This window comes from Amaranthus tricolor, chromosome 15 (genome assembly GCF_026212465.1).
Source record: "Amaranthus tricolor cultivar Red isolate AtriRed21 chromosome 15, ASM2621246v1, whole genome shotgun sequence".
NCBI lineage: Eukaryota > Viridiplantae > Streptophyta > Magnoliopsida > Caryophyllales > Amaranthaceae > Amaranthus > Amaranthus tricolor.
The window spans coordinates 4,925,325-4,946,747 of record NC_080061.1 but is presented as its reverse complement, the minus strand read 5'-3'; the positions used below and the strand labels follow the sequence as shown (position 1 = coordinate 4,946,747).

At 30.9% G+C, this 21,423-nt stretch overlaps 1 protein-coding gene across 2 annotated transcripts; it reads right to left on the bottom strand.

Annotated features, from left to right (window-relative positions):
- Window positions 1-11,552: 11,552 nt before the first annotated feature.
- Window positions 11,553-20,856, bottom strand: LOC130801320 (lysine-specific demethylase JMJ13). Of its 2 annotated transcripts, XM_057665145.1 has the most exons (11): window positions 20,359-20,856; window positions 18,303-18,690; window positions 17,973-18,129; window positions 17,654-17,873; window positions 15,466-15,519; window positions 15,292-15,371; window positions 14,836-15,113; window positions 13,746-14,141; window positions 13,236-13,636; window positions 12,850-13,110; window positions 11,553-12,488 (listed from the first exon to the last, which is right to left on the bottom strand). In XM_057665145.1, the coding sequence occupies exons 1-11, from the start codon at window positions 20,398-20,400 to the stop codon at window positions 12,144-12,146; spliced, it is 2,622 nt and encodes an 873-aa protein (XP_057521128.1). In that variant the 5' UTR covers window positions 20,401-20,856; the 3' UTR covers window positions 11,553-12,143. The 2 variants fall into 2 exon arrangements, with proteins under 2 accessions (XP_057521128.1, XP_057521129.1); XM_057665146.1 differs by lacking the exon at window positions 20,359-20,856 and having other exon boundaries at window positions 18,219-18,354.
- Between the last annotated feature and the right edge of the window lie 567 nt (window positions 20,857-21,423).

Below are 21,423 nucleotides of genomic sequence, written 5' to 3'. Positions count from 1 at the left end.
TCGCTGGTACCTACTACATTCACGCTTTTAGGCTAAAAGGCTCTCTTGTGAAACGTGTCAAAGCATATAATATATCCAAAGGCCTAAATTATCAGTTTAAGTTTTTTGTTAAATTGGTTCTTTCTCATGGTATTAGAGTAAACGTGACAAAAAGTCAAGGCTTCAAATTAATCTCAACTACCCCTCAAATTTCAAATGTAATATTTTGTACTAGTTATGAGAAGGACATGTATTGCATCCACACTTTTGGATTAAAAACAGACATGTTAAAATATATAACATATCTTAAAATCTCAACCATGAACTTAAATTTTTGATTTGATTGAATTCAGTAATTCCGTAACAAAACACATGACAGAAAAGCATTAGTACACATTTCATGGAAGTATAGATTTATAGATTGATTAAGAAATGATTCCTTTACTAAGAGTGAGTATTACTCCATGATTTAGTACTGCAAATAGGTGATGGATCATTTATTAGGATGCATGACAAAAGGTGACATACCACGGAATTTCGATCTCCAAAGTCATATGACATTAAAGCTTTAGCTTCAAAGCAACATAATGACAGAAAGGTGTGTAATTAATTTTACATATAAATAGGATTTATGGTCTATTTAAATCCATTTAATTTTCTGGCCTTTTTACTTTTTATTTCTATTTAATTATCGGGTCCTTGGCATATAAGCTATGGAAACCTAATACTACAAGTCTACAGCTCCACATCACATGCATTTTGCATGGTAATCCTATTATCAATGTTGGGATTTTGTGACTCGAACCGAGTCTAAGATCGGATTTTAAGATAAAATTAAGAGATGGGTCAAAGTGTACGGGGTGCGGATCGGAGTACTGCGCGGGGCGCAGAGTAGATAATGGATTGAAAGACGCCCAGGTCGCGGGCCGTACGTTTGGTCGCTCGTCGCGAGTTTCTAAAGGAAAAGCCACTGTTTTGGGAAACAGGTAGATCGCAGGCCGTGACCTAGTACGCGAGTCGCGACTTGTGCAGTTTTTTGCGGGTTTTCAATTTTCACTTATTCTTTTGACAGTTACTTAGTTTTTGGGCCGATTTCTTTGTAATTGTTAACCTAATTTCTTTTTATTAAGTGACATACTATATAAAACCCTCTTGTAATTAGAATTAGGGCATGATGCATGAAACACAAAGTGAGGAAAACTAAGAGAGAAAAAGCTTGAAGAGCCATTGTTGTGGTTTCTCGTTCATCATGTAATCTCCCAATTTATAGTGAAAAGTTCATTCTCGGTGCCGATGGATGTAGCTATCACATTGATAGTGAACCACATTAATTTTTCGGTGTGATTTTTTTATTGTTTGTTTGAATCTTTATTGCTTTCCGTTATTATTTTTGATCTTTGCTTTCGCTGTCGTGCAAGAATTAAATTATAAGATCATCTTGTCAATCAAAATGTTCAAATTTGACTCTTGAATATTTTATATACTTTTACTAATTTAAAAGAAATATAATAACAAAAGTAAGTTAATGTTTGTAGTTTCAATACATGTATATGCAACTAGTTTATCACATGATTTAACACAAGAGACATATGGGATGAAAGTATGAAGCAATATCTAACCTCTCAAAATTTAATTTTTTATATATGACGCTTAATATTTCAATGGAAAAGATAGTAGATAGGATTCAAACTTGTACAAGCTCGGCTTTTGATACCAGTTTTGGACAATCTCAATAAAAGGTTTATACTAATGGTAGAAATTCCTGTTATATAGTAGTACGATACCACATTGTCTTTTCAAAATAGTTTTTACCCAACTTATTCCATTGGTTTTTGCCAATCTGGTTGGTCAAACAATCAAAAAATATATTTGTTATTGGCTTCTAAGCCTGCTAAAAGCTAGCTTTAATCTAGAATCAAAAAGCTACCCTTTATATATTAGCTTTTTTATTAACAATTACTTTTTAACAATCCACTTTATAACCGACATCCAACTAGTATTAATTAATTTTTACTAAACATCTTCATAAGTACAATTAGTTAAATAGATAACTAATAAAAATTGTCGCCGCAATCAATTAGTCAAACAAGTCAATTGAACCAGCTAACAATATATCGGCAAACACTCCTTAGTCGCTCTAAAGCAATATTTCCTTATATCTTGACATAAAAAGTCAAAAAAAAAAAAACCAAAATCTCAATAAATCTTTAATGAGAGATGGAAAGAAATTATGGAGCTAGGATGGAAAGTACTTGTTCAACAACCATTTCTAAAGCTTTTAACAAGAGTAGGAATACATACCCCTTAGATTCATCCATAACCAAATTTAAAAAATAAAAAAAAATAAAAAACCATAATACCTAATATTGGATACCGACAGAAAGACGAGCATTTAGCTTGTGTTTACGTGCATGTTTTAATAAAATAATTAATAATTAATTAGTTCCATAAAAGTTTGTTCTACACTCAAAATAAATTAAAGCACAAGAAAACAAAGGGATTATTGTGCGCAGCGATTAATACGGAGCAGAAATAGAAGATACTGACAATATCTCTTCTTTGGCAGCATAAAACTCGATCACATCTTGATGAAAGAGGCAGGCATTATATACTTTTTTATTTTATTATTATTATTATTTTAATTATAGTATAAAAGTATAAAATTAAGCCTCTGTCTTAATATGAATGTCAACCATTCCTCGGTAATCAAAATTTAATTTGCTTCAAATGTTTACATGTTTTGAGGAATATTAATATTTGTTATTTAACTAATTATTATATAATCATGTTCTTTCCATTTAAAATATTTATACGAGAGATAAGATTTTATTAAGAATAATTATTAATTGAAATATGAGGTGTTTGTTACTGGTTGAAATCAATCATAGAAATGAGTAAAGGAGTTTTGTAAAAAGATGAGGTGTCACTCGCAAAAAAAATCTTATATGTTGTGAATTTTTGGCATTTTATATTGCGTTTTAAATCTCTAGCACTTGAAATAGCAGCATACACTATTTATTTATTGCTTCAGTTTAAAATTGAAACAGAAAGTAAAACATATGTTAGTAGGTGATCTGACAAATTCTTGTATGATACGGTTTCATTGCGAGACGCACCTCATACATGACTCAAAAAGCCTATACAAATTATCAACATATAGCTTTTTGTTTTGAGGTTGTCTTTCCGAAAAAAAATCTTTTGTGAAAACAATCTTTTCCTAAAATAAAAAAAATTATAATGACATAAAACTTATAATTAAAAGGAAAAAGAATGAGAATAGCAAATGAAAACGATGAGAGGAATATACGTGTATATATAAATATTCTTAGCTTAACTTTTATATTAATACATGATCAAGACTAGAAGTATCCATATTTTGTCGGTACAAAGAAGAAGATCGTAGCATGCAACTACAATATACTTGAATGTCAGTATCCCTAGGAATAAGCAAATATTTAATAAAATTAGTAAGAGAATTGCTTAAACTAAGCAAATAAAGATATTTCGAGGTTTGGGAAATGGAATCTTATTTAAGAATATATTTAGAATAATGGAAATAATAATTATTCAAAAGTATAAATTAATTTTTAATGGATTAAATTTTGGTAGGATAATTGTTATTAGAATAGAGGGTGGTGGACCAGATTTTGTTTAGGCTTGGAACTTTCAACAACGTAAATCCATCTATATTTTGTCTTGATTAGTACTAATTATCTTTTCTTTATTGATTTCTCTTTATTTTGTCCCCTCGTCTTTTCCTTCATTCTTGATTTCTGCGTATTCATTGCTAAATGATGCCCTTAAGAATTGCTGTGGCACTTGCACGACTAGTCCATTAGTGCTTTTCATGGAGTATATCATCTTTTCTTTTATTTTTTTTATTTTGTGATAAGGATATTTTTCCGTGCGTTAAAAGGGAAGAAAAATTAATTTTATTTGCGAATCAAATTTATATTAGAAAGGTAGAAGAGAAAACTTTAATTTTGTGCACTGATTTGACCCATTATTCTCATCTTTTTTCATTTGTTTATGTTATAACATATGCAAGAAAGATAACCTGCAAAACAATAAAGATCACACACATATGATTTTGAATAAACCCACCTATTGGAGATAATAATTGCTCGATCTATTGAAAATAGACTCACATATTGTTATTTTAAGTAAACTCATCTATTGGGAATAACTGCTGTAAATAAACGCAGCTATTGTTTATTCCAAATTTCTTAACTTACAAAGAAAGTTATAAACAATGGATGATTGATTTTATTTCATCGATTATAACCAATAGGCAAGTTTAATTAAAAATCCATAATAGATGAATTTATTTTCATCGATTCGAATAAATATTTTTTTATTATTTATAATTTTTTCTTTAAATTAAGATGGCCTAATATTGGGATTTTCAGACAAAAACACTATTATGTTCAAATTTATTTAATTGGAGCAATTATAGTTGAGAGTTACTTAAATTAATAACGAAACTTAGTGAACTAAATTATATTTCAACCCTCACATTTTCTATCATCAACATACATTTATTATGAATAAGGATGACTATAGTATATATACTGTTAATAGTCCCATTGAAATTTAATGCATTTGTTTCTCAATCTCGTGAGATGTCTAAGTAGAAATTTTTTTTTAGGAGATGTCACTTTTAATAGAAATTTATCCCTAATCCTAATAAATAAATGATCTTGACAAGACAAAAGCATCTTGTAATGCATTGTTCATATTAAACAAGGATTGCAACTTGACCTAATTATTAGATACTTCTATATGAGGCCCAAATCTTTTGAAGAAAGCATAAGTCCAAATGACATAATGAAAGAGAGAATTTTGTTTTAGCGGAAATACAAAGTAAAAATAATCATCATCTTATATTTTTATATAAATTCGAAATTAGTTTAAGAAAATCCTACACGCAAAAGACCAAAAGAAATTAATTCTTCATATTGATGGTGAAAATTAAAGTTTTTCCACTATAACTAATTTGTATTGATCTGAGGTCATCTCACTGTGAAACGATTTCAATGATCGGCACAAACTATTTAACAAAATAATTACTTCCTATACAAGTGAGGTTCAGTTTTATTGTTTGTTTAATGTTTTTTATTAATGGGTCTTTTGTATGGACCCGTCTCATGGTTGCGACGGTCTCAAACAAGACGGGTTACAGCAACAACGACGAACCACGAAACTGCTCGTAAAACTCAATGATTAAGCATAATCTATTTTTTTCTTATATTTCAAAAAAGAAAAGACTTTTTCATTTCAAATGTCAAAAAGAAAACTCTTTATTGTTGTGAATTGAATTTTCATGATGAAAAAATAATTGAAATAAAAGACTAAAAATGGGTCTTAAACTTATGTAAAGTAGTGTAAATTCTGAGCAAACACTTTTCCCCGACATAGGGGCACCTTGAAAATTTGTTCCAAAAATTGCTCCAATGATATCATGGGGCTCTTGGAATATTGACTTTTTTGAACAAATTTTATGTATTGTTTTTTTAAAGAGAGAGAATGAGAATAATAAGAAGGGTATGTCACGTGACTTTGTTGATTATTTTTGCGTGGAATGTAATGAAATTGATTGATTACCTTGGCATAGTGACCAATCATCCTACTAAACCATGGGATAAAGTAACGTGCAATATTTATGCTATTTTTGTATTTAAATATTAAATATTCTACTACTACTTTGTACTCTTTTGCTATATAGTATATACTCCTACTACTTCTTTTTTGTTTATTATTATATTTATTTTGATTTTAGATATTTGTAATAAACATAAAATTAAATATATTCCTTTTAATATATACTTTAATAATTATTAATTTTTTAATTAATTATATATAATTAAAAATATTAAAACTAAATAATATGTTCTCAAATGAGACGGTCTTACAGACCATCTCTATTGAGCTTTATTGTATCAAAGTGGTTATTTATAATCTTAGCGTGATCACTTTCAATCTTAAAATAACTAATTAGAGAAATAGGTTGATTATATGGGCTCCTCTCATGGTAAGACAATCTCATAGAAGATTTCATGAAATATATAACAAATTACATGAAATATATAACAAATTATATAATGGATGTTAGATTATGAATAAAGATAATACATATTACTCTTTTCTTTAAGAATACAACTGATAGTGATATTTCCCATATAAACATGTCGTTATCAGAAATAATTTCAATGGATATAGAAACTATTTGTTTTTTCATTGACACCTTCCTCTAAATATGGCCATCAATGTGATGATGGATGATGAATTGATGATTGATGAGTATGGGTTACTATGTTTCTCATGTTCCATCCTAGATCCAATATAACTCAATCTGTTTGGGCTTTAAATTTGGGCTTTAAAATTGGGCTTTTGTTTGTTTCATCTTTTGAATTTGTATTGTAGATTAGTCAGTGTCTTAAGAGACCGTTTCTTTGACAGACATATCTCAAGCGCAACTCATTAAAGATTAATATCTACGTACCGTATTCTTAATGCCTACTTATCGTATTCTTAACGCCTACTTTTAATATCTTAAATGTCAATTTACATCATTCTTAATGCATGTTTTCAATATTTTAAAAAATATGTAATAGGCCGGCCCAATTAGTGATGGTCTCTCAAAGAGACCTTCTTTCACAAGAATTTGTGATTGTCAGTCACTCTTGTGAGAGACCATCTCTCAAAGACACGACCTCAAAATAAGAAGCTCGTATTTTTATTTTTTCTTTAATTCGTATTAATTGGGCTATTATATATCTGATGTGTTTCTCAGAGAGACCGTCTTACACAACAATTTGTGAATTTAACTTTGTTTGGATGTAAAGTTATTTGAACAAAAGCTATAATTTTTTATTAATTACAATTGAATAAGAAATATGGTTTGTGTTTATGCATAATCATGAATGAACTTTCATTCGAATGGAGAATCAGCTAGAAATTTAAATTTTTTCTAGATTTTTGTAAGAACATTTAATTGACACATGAAGCTAGTGAATTCCCATGATAATATCTAATTCAATGGATAAACCCATAGAGTTTACTTCCTTTGACAAATTTCTAGGAATCGAGTAAACTTTTTTGTTTAACATTAGAAAATTTACATTTATAGAAAGTAACACGTAAATTTAAAATGATAAAAGGTTGCTTGGTAAGTAAATTAAACATTTTTTTTGGAAATTTTATGTCCCTCAAAATTATAATTCCTATGAATTTTAGTTATTTTATCAACTAAATACAAGAGATTTCAGGTCAAATATAACACCAGCAAATATTAGTTATTTATTATCTCAAATCTCAAAATTAAATGTTAATAATAATGAATAAATAATATTCCTATCAAAATTAAATAATGATAATAATTCATAAACAATATTCCAATCAAAAAATAATGATAATAATTCATAAACAATACCCAAAAGTACATAAACATAATTATAAAAACAAGTAATGAAGATGCTAACTTAATAAATGTGAGCCATCTGGCATAGGATAGCCAATGTCCACTACAAGTCTTGTCCAAGCATCCTCTAAAAGACATGGTTTTAATTTTTGCATATCTAACAAAATCTTAACTTTGGAATATGTTTTGTAAAAATAAATCCAATTGGTGGTCTATTAAAAAACGAAAATAAAAAACAACAAAAATGAATGGGAAACAAAGAAAAGAGAATATATCAACTAAATACAATTAGTAATGATAAATTGGGTTCTAACTCAAGTTTTATTAACTAAATACAATTATTAATTTTCAATAAATACTTATACATCAAACTTTGAATTATACTATATAAATAATAAATAGATATATTGGAAACCATTTTATATATCCCAAAGGTAGAGAATTATTGTATTGATTCTTCCATGTCTTAGACACAATTCAATGTTGGCCCATAAGGGGAAAACTATCTCATTTTCAATCCTACAAAATCAATGATATTTACCATTTCAAAAATATGTTTATTACTGATTGAAATAATAAACTCACATGGAAAAATATGAATATATTTTTAAGACAGAATGAGTATAAATATAAAAAATACATATATATATATATACCCACACTTTTATGTTTAGTGGTAGTTATACTTTGATAAATAGTTCCACAACAAGTTGTTATAGAAAGTGTATTTTAAAATCAAAAATATTGTTAATCTTGATAATAAACGAATATAGTCCAAATCTTTGAACAAGTCATTAAATTTAGATTTGTATCTAAGAAAAAGGCTATTCCATTTCTTGTTGATCCACTTTGTAAATTTTTATAATTAACTACTAATCAATAAAACTCTTATATGATATACACGTTTAAGCTTTATAAAATGAATCATGCTAGGATGGTGCCTAAATTATGAATTGAAATAGTCCTAGATTTTATGAAATCTATTCTAGCATCTAGTACTACCACTTAATTAATTAAACTAAATTAAAATAAAATAATGTTTATTATATTAAAACATATATTATTCAATCTAATTAAATTTTTTTTTTTAGTACATCGTACACAAAAGAAAGAAACGTCCTAATAAAAGGGAGCAACGATAGACTAAAGAAAGGAGTGTCGTAAGGAAAGGTAGCAACGATAATCATACCCAAGTTCCTCCTGGAAAAATGATACATACTCTAACTAAAACAAGTTTCGATTTTTAAAATAATGCTAATTGATTAATCTAACTTAAATAAGACTCGATTCTCAAAATAATGCTAATTAATTAATTAGTAATTAATGACCAAATTAACCCACATTTGGGATGTTCTTAGAACAAGCAACAAATACTATATCATTAAAAGTGGGTTCATCTTTTCCAAATATAGTCTTAGTTTGAGTTAAGATTTATTATATATTCTCTCTAATTATATCCCAGAAGAACTGAAAAGGATGAGACATAATGAATCTTAGCAACTGAGTGAATAGCAAAGAGAAATGTCAAAAGTTAAGTAAAAGCAAGAAAGAGACTTAAAGATACATAAAGATAGAGTGTGTGTTTTTCTTTCAATACCAAATTGATTGATGCCACAAATTTCATTAAAATTCCCATAATTGAAACCTTTTGTTTTTAGATTGATTGATAAAGACTACTTTTAGTTGTGAGATGAGGTAAATTAACTTTACTTAATGAGCTCATATAATAATAATAATAATAATAATAATAATAATAATAATAATGATAACATTAATATAACGTTGATCAGTAAAAATAAATTTATTCAATTTTATAAAAATTTGTACAAAAAAATATATGAATGGAGTAGTAAATATTAGTTCCCTTTGGTAAACTTATATTAAAAATACAAACTATTGAACAAGAACAAATTTAATAGACATTTTGTTAAGTTCAACAAATTAGTAAAAACATTAAATTCAATTAAAATACTATATTATTTTCAACAAAACTAAACAACTTAAATATGATTTATTATTTCTAATAGAGTTTACTTCCTTTGATTAACGTCTTAACTTTTAGGAATAATATTTTAGATTTTTTTTCTCACTATTTAATCTACATAAATTTAACTTATTAATACTAAATATATTTAAAAGCATACCCTTAATAAATAAAATATTGTAAATTATGTCCTCAAATCCATGCGTCTTTAATTTGTAATTGATTGAAACCCATCAATAGTAGGATTATATATATCCTATTACTATAAAGAATACTTCGTTCCCTTCAAATAATTCTTTACTTTGTTTGAGTTTATATCCTTTTATTCCAAAGAAAGGTAAAAAGGACATTTGTAAAGCAATTTGGACCCACTAAAAATATACTTATATACATGGTAAATGGTAGACATAAGATAATCCAATCCAATCAAATTAAGAATGTGGTGCTTTTCTCAAGGATTGCAAAGGGTATCATATGGTTGGAAAGCATATAATCTATCACTTCAATTCCACAAATATATATATCATTCTCATTCGTCAAAGATTTTGAGACCCACCATTTTCTTAGCATTTATAACATAAAACTTAAAGAGAATGAAGAATATATAAAGTTTGTTACATATAATTCATGTTTATTCTTCCTAAGTAAATTTTACTGTTTTTAAACAATTTAAGATGGAAGCTACTTTTGTGAGAGATTGTATTTTAATAAGACGATTTAAAAATAAGGAGCCCTAATGCTAATTATTGTATTAATTGGGTTATTCAACCCATGTATAGTGTAAATCTTACGATAAGACCTTCTTATACAAAAATTTGTGTTGAAGGTTTTATTTTGGATTTATTTGACAAATGACTACCAGCTGAAACTGTTGACTGGTATAGCTGGAATTATCGGTTAAAAATCTGATTGTTTAAGCTAAATTATTAAATCAGTTATAAAAATGTTTAGTAAAAATATATTTGTTGGTTGGTGGAATTTAGACCAACCAAAAAACAAATGCCAAAAATCGTTCAAAAAGCCAACAAAAAATTATGGCCAAACAACGAATTCTCATTTAAGATGATCTTATTGTAAGATAATATTAAAGTGGGCTAAATAACCCAGCTAAATTGACGTTTTGGATATTAAAATATCTACTTTTAAAATTTATGATCTTTACATGAACATGTCACTCTCTGAGATGGTTTTAATATTTTATACTAGAGTTGTTCTTATTAATTATTATATCAAGCGGTCTCCTAAGAGACTGTGTCTCTGAGAGACGTTTCTCCAACCCTACCCATTAATATTTAATGTCTACTTAATGTATCCTTAATGCCTACTTAGATCATCCTTAATGCATACTACATCCTTAAGGTCTACTTACTATATTTTTAATGTATACTTTCAATATCTTTAATGCCTACTTATTACAATATCCTTAAATGTCAATTTATAATATTTTTAATCTCTGCTTACATTTTTCTTGACTGCCTACTTCCAATGCCTTATGTCTACTTTACAATATCTTAAATGCATACTTACAATATCTTCAATGCCACCGAGTATCTCACTTTATATTTTTCTTTATTGGCCAGCCCAATCAGTGATGTCTCTCAAAGAGATCAGCTCTCACAAGAATTAGGGTTATTATATAGAAAAGGTAGAGGCAACTAATGGGCGAAGGGGCCAGATGAGCCCAGCCCATTTTAACATCTTGTATGAACAAGGCTAAATAAACATTACATTTCTTTTTTGCTAAACTCCACAAATGGCTCAAAATAGAAAAAAGGTAAACGGGTAATTAATTAGCAAACAATATAAACAAGCCCAAGCCAAAGTATTCGCTAGTCAGACCAGTAATGACTTAAAAAGATCATCTTTCCAACACTTTGTAGCCCAGCTTCAACTCTTACAGAAGAGTTTTCCTTCGAATTTAAACCACCTCTGAAGAGAAGCAATATGCCCTCGAATTCGCATATTGAAGCTATACGCTCTCGAATTCGCAAATTGATAATAAGAGCTAAATCAAAAGGGACAGAGGGAACAATAAAGATTTCCTCATACAAGATTAGACCAGTTTCGACAATTATACATCTTTATCCATATTAAGTATCAAAAATAACCAATTTACTCATCCAACGAAACCAGCCACAGCACAAAAATAAATTCCAAAAGAGAGAGAGCTGGAAAAGGAGAGCTTTTCTCTGCATTATTATATACGGTATTCAAAACGTTACAACTTTTAAGTCATCTGTAGCTACAAAAAAAGAATATAAAGAACCCTACCATAGGAAGCAGCAACTCATGTTAAAAATATAAATCCCCTAAAATATACTAATATGAAGACTATGGAAATAGTCCAATGTCCTCACAAAAATTGCCTAACCCAATTAAAAGGAGACATTAAAAGAAAAATAAAATGATTTACAGTAAAACTACTACTAACCAGCTTTATATGTATCCAGATGCAGAAAGGTTCTCCTGCCAAAGACAGAAAAACACTCTAGCAAAAGAACCCTTAAAAATAAGAACTGCTGCAAATTTGCCCCACTTCAAGGCCTGCACAAAAGAATTTTCAAATCTTCTAGGCAATGGTTAATTCCTTCTTCTGCTGCTCCCAAAATTCAAATTCTGTAGTATTTTTCAATATAGTTAGGACCCCCAATTAGAAATAATCACAGTTGCACAGTCAATTCCCTCTGTTGATTGTCTCCCAAAAGGCCAGCGAATGAGCTAGCTAATTTTATCTCGCGTTTCTGGCTGTTGGTATATGGGTTAATCTAACCTGATCTTAGACCCCGTAAATGTTGGACCTTTTACTTTAAGGCGTTTAGGCTCTATGTCCGTGAGAGACGGCTCTCTTAAGATCTTTACATTGTCCTGCTTCAATTCGCTGCTCGTTAGATGCGCTCGATGCTTCATACTTGAATCATAACCAGCTGTCCTTTTTACCTTAATGGATACAGGAACTATGGATCCTTTATGATAGCTGTCTGTTGAAGCATTGGCTTTGATTTCCTTTAAGTGACGGCCATTTTTCCTATTGGATTCACAATACTCAAAAGGAACTACATCCCCATATCTTCCTTCTGTCTTGACTATTTTTAACCTCTTAAAACCCTGAATTGTAAAGAGAATGAAGTCATAATATTAGCCTAATGAAAATGCGCTTGAAAAACATATATTAATAAATGAATAGATGAGCAAGAATTGGAGGTTGTATGAGTGACCCTTGATATCAAACATCATCTACACCTTCACATTAATAAGTGCACAAAATTTTACGTGTCATTCTAATATAGTTATCAAAATATCCCAAAGAACTATAATCTTTGTCCTATCGAAACAAGGAACCATACTTGAGATCCCAAAGTAAAACAATAAAATTAAAGATTATTAAGTGACAACTGACAAGTTACACTACATATATCACTAGCACAAACAAAAGGTACTATTGTGAAGAAAGTATTCTCAATGATACCTGATCTTCAGCCGACTTTGACTTCTCAACTACAGCATGTTTTCTCTCCGCCTTCAAAGTAGATCGACGTTTAATCCTGAAAATCTCAGAATCAGAATCATCACTGCAATGATCCACATTTGAGATAACTGTCAAGAATTTCTGGTTTCCTTCATTAGAACTTGAGCATTCCTTAAAAGAAAATTTGGATGATGGAGACGGACTGGAGTTGTAAGATGATTCAAAGCAATTATTTTGATTCGAGTTAGAACAGTCCTGTACCTGCAAGGGGAAAGAACAAATTTGTCCAACAACATCAAGAGTCAGAGATAGTATTTTAAAAGAAAAACAAGGACAAAGCACAAGAGGACAACAGGAAACCATATAGACAAAGTATATAATCTTACATTGTTAGGATGTATAGAATCATTAACCCGAAAAGAATAGATGGTCGAAGCAGCCATAGAAAGTGGAGTATCTGATAAGTTAGCAGTGTTTCCTGTACTAGTTAGAATTGGATTGTCTTCAGCAATATATTCTAGCTTTTTGGAAGGATTGCTAGTTGCACTATCATGTGGATGAACCTCCATGTCTATATCACAAAATGGGAAATATCCATACTCTTCAACAGGGAACATTGTTGACAGCAAAAGCAAATCTTCGTTCCCTTTAGACTGTTGGAGCTCCTCCAATAGTAATCTGTTATGCTGTTCAAAGTTCATCGCTGCAGTTTCCAGTTCTGGAAGATCTTCCCTTATTACTAGGGTACAACCACCAACGCCACAAGGGAAAATTAACGAACTCAAATCTACGAAAAAAAAATCAAAATCATATAAGTCATATGATTCCACTCATTAAACATGAATTAAAATTGTGAACACAATTAACCAAAAAAAAAAATTGAGCACAAAGCATACCATGTCGAAGGCACACAGGATGCAATGAACAGCTACAGCTGACATAAGAGACATAACAGTCACGTTTGCACTGACTGCATAAAATTGTGCCATAGGCATCCATAGAAACAGCTGAGCACAACTTTGATCTTACTAAACACCATCGTGCACGATGCTGGAATTTCATAAGCTGTACGAATGATGCCATGATTGTGAGTTGAGAGCTCAAATTGCAACTTGTAATATTTGGATCTTTTGCTTCAGGACTTCTGTAAAGAATCATTGCTTCCTTACAAAGGAGCTCCTCATAAGGTAATAGAGGGATCCTATTAAGAAATGCATAACGCCTACTAGCCATTGTTCCTAAAAAAAACCAATCTCCAATCGCAAAATTCACAGCTTCACCACAGTTAAACCCTGCAAATGGATGTCACTAATGCATTAATTATGGCGATCATGATGTACATTAATTTCAGATGTATCAATAGATAACAACCTAGATTACAATTAAAAAAAGATGACCTGAGAATCAATCATTTCAATAGAGTAATTGCTATTTAGTAGAAACAGATAAACCCAGACTTAACACTACACATCATAGATCTGAGCGCGGTCGAAAAACTGATGAGGCCAAAATCAATCAAATTAAAATCAAAGATTAGTAAGCTTAGAAGGTACAACTAATTTACTTAAGAAAAATACTACCATAACGACATATCACATACACACAAACAAGATCTTAGCACTTCAAGAAAAGTAAAAGTCATGCAAAATACAGGTTCTTCGTCACCTAAAACATCTCAAATTGATAGATACAAACAGTTTATGAACACTCCAGTAGAATATCATACCAATATAAATAAAAGAAATTACATACAAATAGAGGACCAAACAAGCATGTCATGGCTCTGGTCTGTAAGCATCTATAAATCAATTGCATATATACAGACTCTAAATTCTCAGGAAAAGAGATTAAGAAACAGGCCAAGGAGATGAAAGAAAATTGCGCAGAGAGAGATAAACAATCCATTCTAACTCGAAACTACAAAGTGATTACCAACAAGAAATATATAAAGGCAAAAAGAATCAACTCATTCTTATTACATCTTACCGTGGCTAAATCCAGAATGATATGCTCTAGGAAATGTAATTACAAATTCCCCAGGGTTTTGAACAGCCTTAAAAACTGGGACACCGTGTTCTAACAGAATGCTTGGAGGAAAAAGTGTTGTTTTTTCCAACAAAACATCAAATGCTCCATCTTCACTATCAGTTGACAAAATGTCTTTGTTATACACATGCTCTCTTACAACCTTCTCAAAGTGTGAAGCTGCACTACCAGGTATCCCATACCATGTTTTGGCAGCCCCACAGTGCTGATAATTAATACTGCCATAAGAGAACAAGGAGAAAATGTTATTAAAACCTCCCATACAAGATTGACTAAAAACTACCGCCCGCTTTTAAAAGTGCACCAATTCTCCCAAGCACGTGAGCACTTTTGCGAGAAACACTGCACTTAAAACGGTGGAAGTTTAGGAAATTCAAATTGATAAAATATATCCACCTGTATAAATAATGATCTTCAACATGCCAAGCAAACATACTGAACAGCATGCCTATGTATAGCATAGGATCAGTCACTCCCTGTGAAAAGGAACACAATTTAAAATGATCCCATACATAAAGTAAAAAGGAAGATTTTAAGGCATCATTATTAATAATAGAAGGTTCTTCATACCGGAATAGGCGTTTCTAGAAGCCGCAAGACCGATTTAGAGAGCCGCGATAGTTTCTGAAATACAACAAATTAACCAATAAATTCAAAGTAAAAATCGTACATATACGTATAGAGGTATAAAGGAATTAACAGGCAACAATAAAAGCCTAATCTCCTAACAAATTGTGACATGAATTTGTAACACCTACGTTACCCACTACTCTTAAGACTTATCAAAGGAGGAGAAAGAGGGGTGGGGTGACGGGTTAGTTATTTGATAATGTGTGATGATGCAATAATTATTCTATTTTTAGATATGTGCTTAGGTGGCTTTGGCCTTCATGTTTTAGGCTTAGGTGGCATTAGTGCTTTGTCTATATAAGCCCATCTTGTATTCATTAAAGGCTGTCCAGAAATTGAATAAGAAATTGAGAAATAAAGGAGTTTACACAATACTCGAAGTTGTGTGGAAGTTTGCATAGCACTCAAAGCTGTGTGTTCATTCTATTGTGATTCGCTTTAATTCAGTTTGTGTGTGTGTTTGGAGTACTTGAGACAGAGTGTGTCTCAGAATTTTATTTTGTTCTTTTTTCCACTTAAAAACAAGCTTTACGTATACACAAGACCAACCTGAACAGTGAGCTAAAAAACATTAGAATAATTGTGCAAAGCAGCCAAAAATTGGGTCACAACTTTCACATTCACAAAATGCTGCAGAATTAAACATTACAGTATAAACTCAGGAAAGCACAAAAAAGTATTGTTAAAGCACGTCATATTGAATAAAGAGGTAAAGGTGGAATTAATCACACCCACTTGTTCTGCATCACAAAAGTTATTCAATCTTCTATATTCAGGTGTCCAAAATCCATTAGTATATATCAGCATGATCTATTAAAGTACACACATATTGAATAAATGGGCTCTCTCACGGTCCCACCTACTAGGCAAGTCTTTTGGGTGAGTTCTCTTGTTTTTTCTAATACCCAAAAAAACTAGGCAATAAATCATCTTCGTCTAATGACAATAATGAGCAAAAGGGCAGAACGATAGGAAGCAATAAACAGTAATCAAGCCATTTCTCAAAATGAAAAGGAAAGAAGAGGTAATTGCTAAGCATGTCCAAAAGCAGATTAGCAGTGCAAAGGCAACATCCAGAATTCTGTAAGCACTTCAACATCAATTCAGAGTCAAGACCAAAACACTTCACATCAAATTCAAACTAAATGTCCAGGAGTTTCGAAAAAATGGAACTCATATAATAGAAGGTTCTAGAGTTAAAGAGGAAAGAATATTACTGCAAAAATACAAAACAGTACAAGCAGCTCAGACTCCAATACACGCTAGTGGCTCGTACTAGAATGGAATGAGGACAACTGAATCCGAATTTTCAACTTCTGCCCTAACCAGGAGTTAGAATGGGTCATATCAAGGACTTTCATCACCTTCCAATCACCTTATACTATAACAGCCCTAAAACTTGCATCTCATTAGGAAAGCGTACAGCATAAGGGGATAAGTAACACCAACTAATTCGGCTTGACGTGGTGTAGAAACATGAAACTCCAATTAACTTCAAAATGGCTTCCACCAACAAAAACTAATACCTCATTCAAAATGTCCTCTCAATGGAGAGTCAAATAATCAGACAAGATGTCTCTTTTCTCGTTCTAGACTATACTTCACCTTTTATGCTTTGTAAATTCTAATCAAGGCTCTAAAATGTCTTAAATCCAGAAGAAGGGACGATCAGTTATCTATAATTTTACACTATAAAAGATTGATAATATTAATTACCATATTTTAACCATGTCCCATTTCCACTAGTAGTGACAAGTGATGAACCTCGACAATATTTTGAATTTTCCCTGTGTTGTCACAAAAAACTTTTTTAGGCACCAATTTTCGTGCCATCTAAATGGCTTCAAATACAAATCTAGTTGACATATGTTCCCGCAATTCCAAAAAAAACCAAATACTAAATGAACTACTGAAGTTCAAATCATAAATTTATGGTGCTTCTCCTCTGATCCTACAATGGATGAAAGCTCTACACATGATGTTTGGGTTCCAGAGTAGATAGACCTTAAGTTTAGCTATTTCAGTTATTATATAGCAAATATTGTAATATCATTCAAAATCCTGCAATACAGTAAACATAACAGATCACAAAAAATGAAATCTTTATTTAAAAAGCACAAGTCAACACCTTCAAATTCCATTTACTTCTTCCAAGTTCATCATCGGGGGAAGATGAAAAGGCACTTCCATCAACATCACATGCATACTCAACAGTTTCCATTTTCCCATAAGCTATTTCATGCCAAAATTCTTTTTCCAAAAATGAAGCAGGAAGACACCCAGTGCTACAGTATCTACGATTAAATTCCTTGTTTGCCATTTTCTCAAAATCACGGAACGTATAATTTCTGAGGAAAAGATAACCGCAGTCAGAAACTCAGAATGCAGAGACTAGATAAATTTTTACCGCAATTTTAATGATCTTTGCATCTAAAAGGAGAAATCACCTTCCGCTCATGAAAAAGGTAACCTTGTCCTCGGTGTCCCATTCAGAAAGACGGAGTGGTTGAACCCTGGTTGTAAATTTAAAACCTGCTTTTTCCTTCATCAAAACAGCCCCAGCAGGTACAGAAGCGCTTACAGGGGAGACAATCTTGCAAATACCTGAAATAATGAGGAACATCCTATTAAAATGCAAAGCAGATTCAATGGAACAGCATCAATAGTTCCATTAACACTTGCTAGTGGTATACCGATTAGGTACAGTTGTTCATCACGGTCCTTCTAGAATCTAGGCCAACACTTTGACAATACAAGGAGTCTTTAGAGATAGTTACCATATTTAGATGCTTTTGGTGCTATCCTTAGCAAATAAACCAAAGGATCCTCAAATTCATCCCTTGTCGGACAGTAAACAGGACATTCTGGAATTTTGTCAATCCAATCTAAATCCGATGTATTAAACTTCTCCACCTTACGCTTTGGAAAGAATTTCTTTGCATTTAAAGTCGCACTGGAGCGAATAAACATCCCAGAATCTCCCTGTAACCTCGTTCCACATGATGCTGAAGCTCTTAAAGCATCTCCTCCACTTCTAGCAATCATGCTAGTGAGTACGGCACCCTGTGCTCCTGTTTCGGACTTGATTCTTTGAAGTTTTTTCTGCTTCAAAAACTCTAGACATCTATTTTTAGCCTCTTTTGATAAGCAAACCCTCCCTTCCACCTGACAGAGCAAAAAAATGTTATGATTAACATTAATTGTATCGACAAGAACAAATAGGAATAAGGCAAATGAAGATGTTTAAGACTACTGCCCCATGATTATAAATTTTTCATTTTTAGTCAAAACACAGGGATGAGGAGCAATTAATTGTAGTTTGAATGGAAAGTTACTCAACCATAGCACACTAAAAAATCTAAGCAATCCAAAATGTAGTCTAATGTACACTAAAAAATCTAAGCAATCCAAAATGTAGTCTAATGTATGAACTTTAAAGTAGCCTATCTACGGGACTACATACCCCTGGATTTTTCAAATTAATTGATCTCATTTATCCATTCTTACATCCCAAACACTTTAAGTTTCATCCACCAACAGCTCTTAAAGGACAATCAGCTTGATGTAGAAATAATACTATATGCTTTCTTTCTACATAAAATTTATTAGTTTGATGATCCAGCATCGACTACAAAATGTCGGAGAATCGTCTTTTAAACTAAAAATTCTAAGTCCTTGCAATCTCCATTAAAATCAATGTTGACCTTAAGACATTAAATTATTAACTCAACTCACCCACAGCTATCATCAAATAATCTACATAAACCAAATATCACAGAAAATTCCACACCACAACATGCAACAAAATTTGTCTCTTTAATACTCGATGCTCTAAGTTTACATTCAGAAAACAAATGACATCCTTTTTCCCACATAGAATCCCAACCTTAATCCCAGCATTTCATATATTCCTTTCCAACATTCCCATATCAAACACATGGTCACTCAATCAATTGTCAATATTCTTTGATTGTTGACAACTTTCACAACCTCAAGACACCATTCCACTCGATTCCATTCTGATCCATTAATCAATGCCATTAAAAGCACTCACCTAGGCGGGTGTTGAGGGGTCAGATGTAGCCAACCTTGGTAGCAAAAAGCCAAACAACATCAACAAATTCATATGTCAACTATAAATCTTAAAACACCATAAATCAAAAGTATTATGAAGCCTGAACAATGCAAGAAATCTTTTGAAACCTTAATCACTTATCACTGTAATTTCTCATCAAAGCATCTTCAATGAATCCATCAGTTACATGTCTTTCAAAACCTTAATCACTTATCACTGTAATTTCACATCAAAGCATCTTCAACGAATCTTTGGATTACATGCAAAATGTTACTAAATTTCTAAAATGTGATTGAAAAAGTAAAAGAACCATTACGGTAGAACCCATTCAAAATTGTTAATAAGACAAACCTATGAAATTCAACAAAATCTAAAACCAATTTCAAAGCACACAAGTCAATTTCGAACAAAATAGGTATTTATGTTGAATTCAAACCTTTGACTGCTTCATGCAAAACAAATATAGGAACCTACCACTAAAAATAAACAAAAAGAAATTAAAAATGGACAGGGTAAAATTAACAGTAAAACTAAACCTGGGTCTTCAAAGTCAACCTACGCCTTTTTACATTCATTAATTTTTCAAAAAACTAAGTCAAAAAATTGCACAATCACAAGTACATCTTAAAATAGAAACAAAATTGAAATCCAATTTCTTCAGAACGGTAAAAATTAAAATAACAATTACAAGTACAAAAAAAATTGTATGAGGTGTTAGAAAGAAATAGGAAAAATAAAAAGAAAGAGAATAAAATTACCATCTCATGCCACAGATTCTTGTCGTTGGCCTCCGTCTTCATCACAACCGAGAAAAACCCAGAGGATAAAATTGCACAAAAATAAAAATTATGTAGAAAAATAAATAGCACCAAACCCTAGATCACAATTTTAATAAAAAAAAAACCTTCAACACAAACCACATTCTACTTTACAACTAAAATACTTCAGAAATTCATGCAAATTTCACGAAGATCCAACACTAATAATTTTTCCTTTTTTCTCTTCAAAAAATTCAGCGCGAGCGAAAAATTAAGAGATAGAGGAAAGAAGACAAACGAAATTGACGAAGAAAAATCGCCGGCGAATTCACCGGTAAAAATAATTACCGGAAACCGATAGAAGGAGGATTATCCGGTTGAAGAGAGAGAAATAGAAGGGATGAATGAATAGGGGAGAGAAAAAAGGACGAGTTTAGTAAACCGAAAAAGAGGAGAGAGAAGTAGAATTTATAGTTTTATATTCGCAGTTAATGTTTACCTTATGTGGAATACCAGATTTTAGTTTCTTTAAAAAATGATTATGGATTTGAAGAGAGATTGCCAGAGTAGAAATTGGGAAGTGGGTTGAAATTTACGGCCCCTTTAGTGTAATTTTGATTTAGTTAACTTGATGGTCATACATACTTATTTATCTTCAATCATTTTATCTTTTTAATAAGATTTATTTTAATGTATTGAGAGATGGATAAAAGTTTTTTTACTGTAGAAATGATATGGTTTTTTAATGAAATTTTACATTATAAATCATTCTCATTAACACCATTTAATATCACTAACCAAACGGACTGTTAAAAAAATAAAAAGTTAAAAATGTTTAGTACTTCTTTCGTATTATTATACTTACTACATATTTCCTTCATTCTGAAGTACTCGCTATATAAGGGTTTTTGACACTATTCATCGTTCAAGCTTATTTTATATATTGCGGCTAATGTGTAAAAAAAATATAATCAAGTGAGATCTTATTTGAATCGTCTAATCGCATACTTTCATAATATTAAGTTTTTATAATTTTTAGATGTGTATATTTTAATATATAAATGA

Coding starts and splice junctions, on each gene's coding strand:
- LOC130801320 (XM_057665145.1), bottom strand. CDS start 20,400: ATGAAGACGGAGGCCAACGACAAGAATCTGTGGCATGAGATG. Junction 18,691..20,358: donor AGAATCTGTGGCATGAGATG/GTAATTTTATTC, acceptor TTGCTCTGTCAG/GTGGAAGGGAGGGTTTGCTT. Junction 15,520..17,653: donor GAAGTAAATGGAATTTGAAG/GTGTTGACTTGT, acceptor GTTGTATTTCAG/AAACTATCGCGGCTCTCTAA.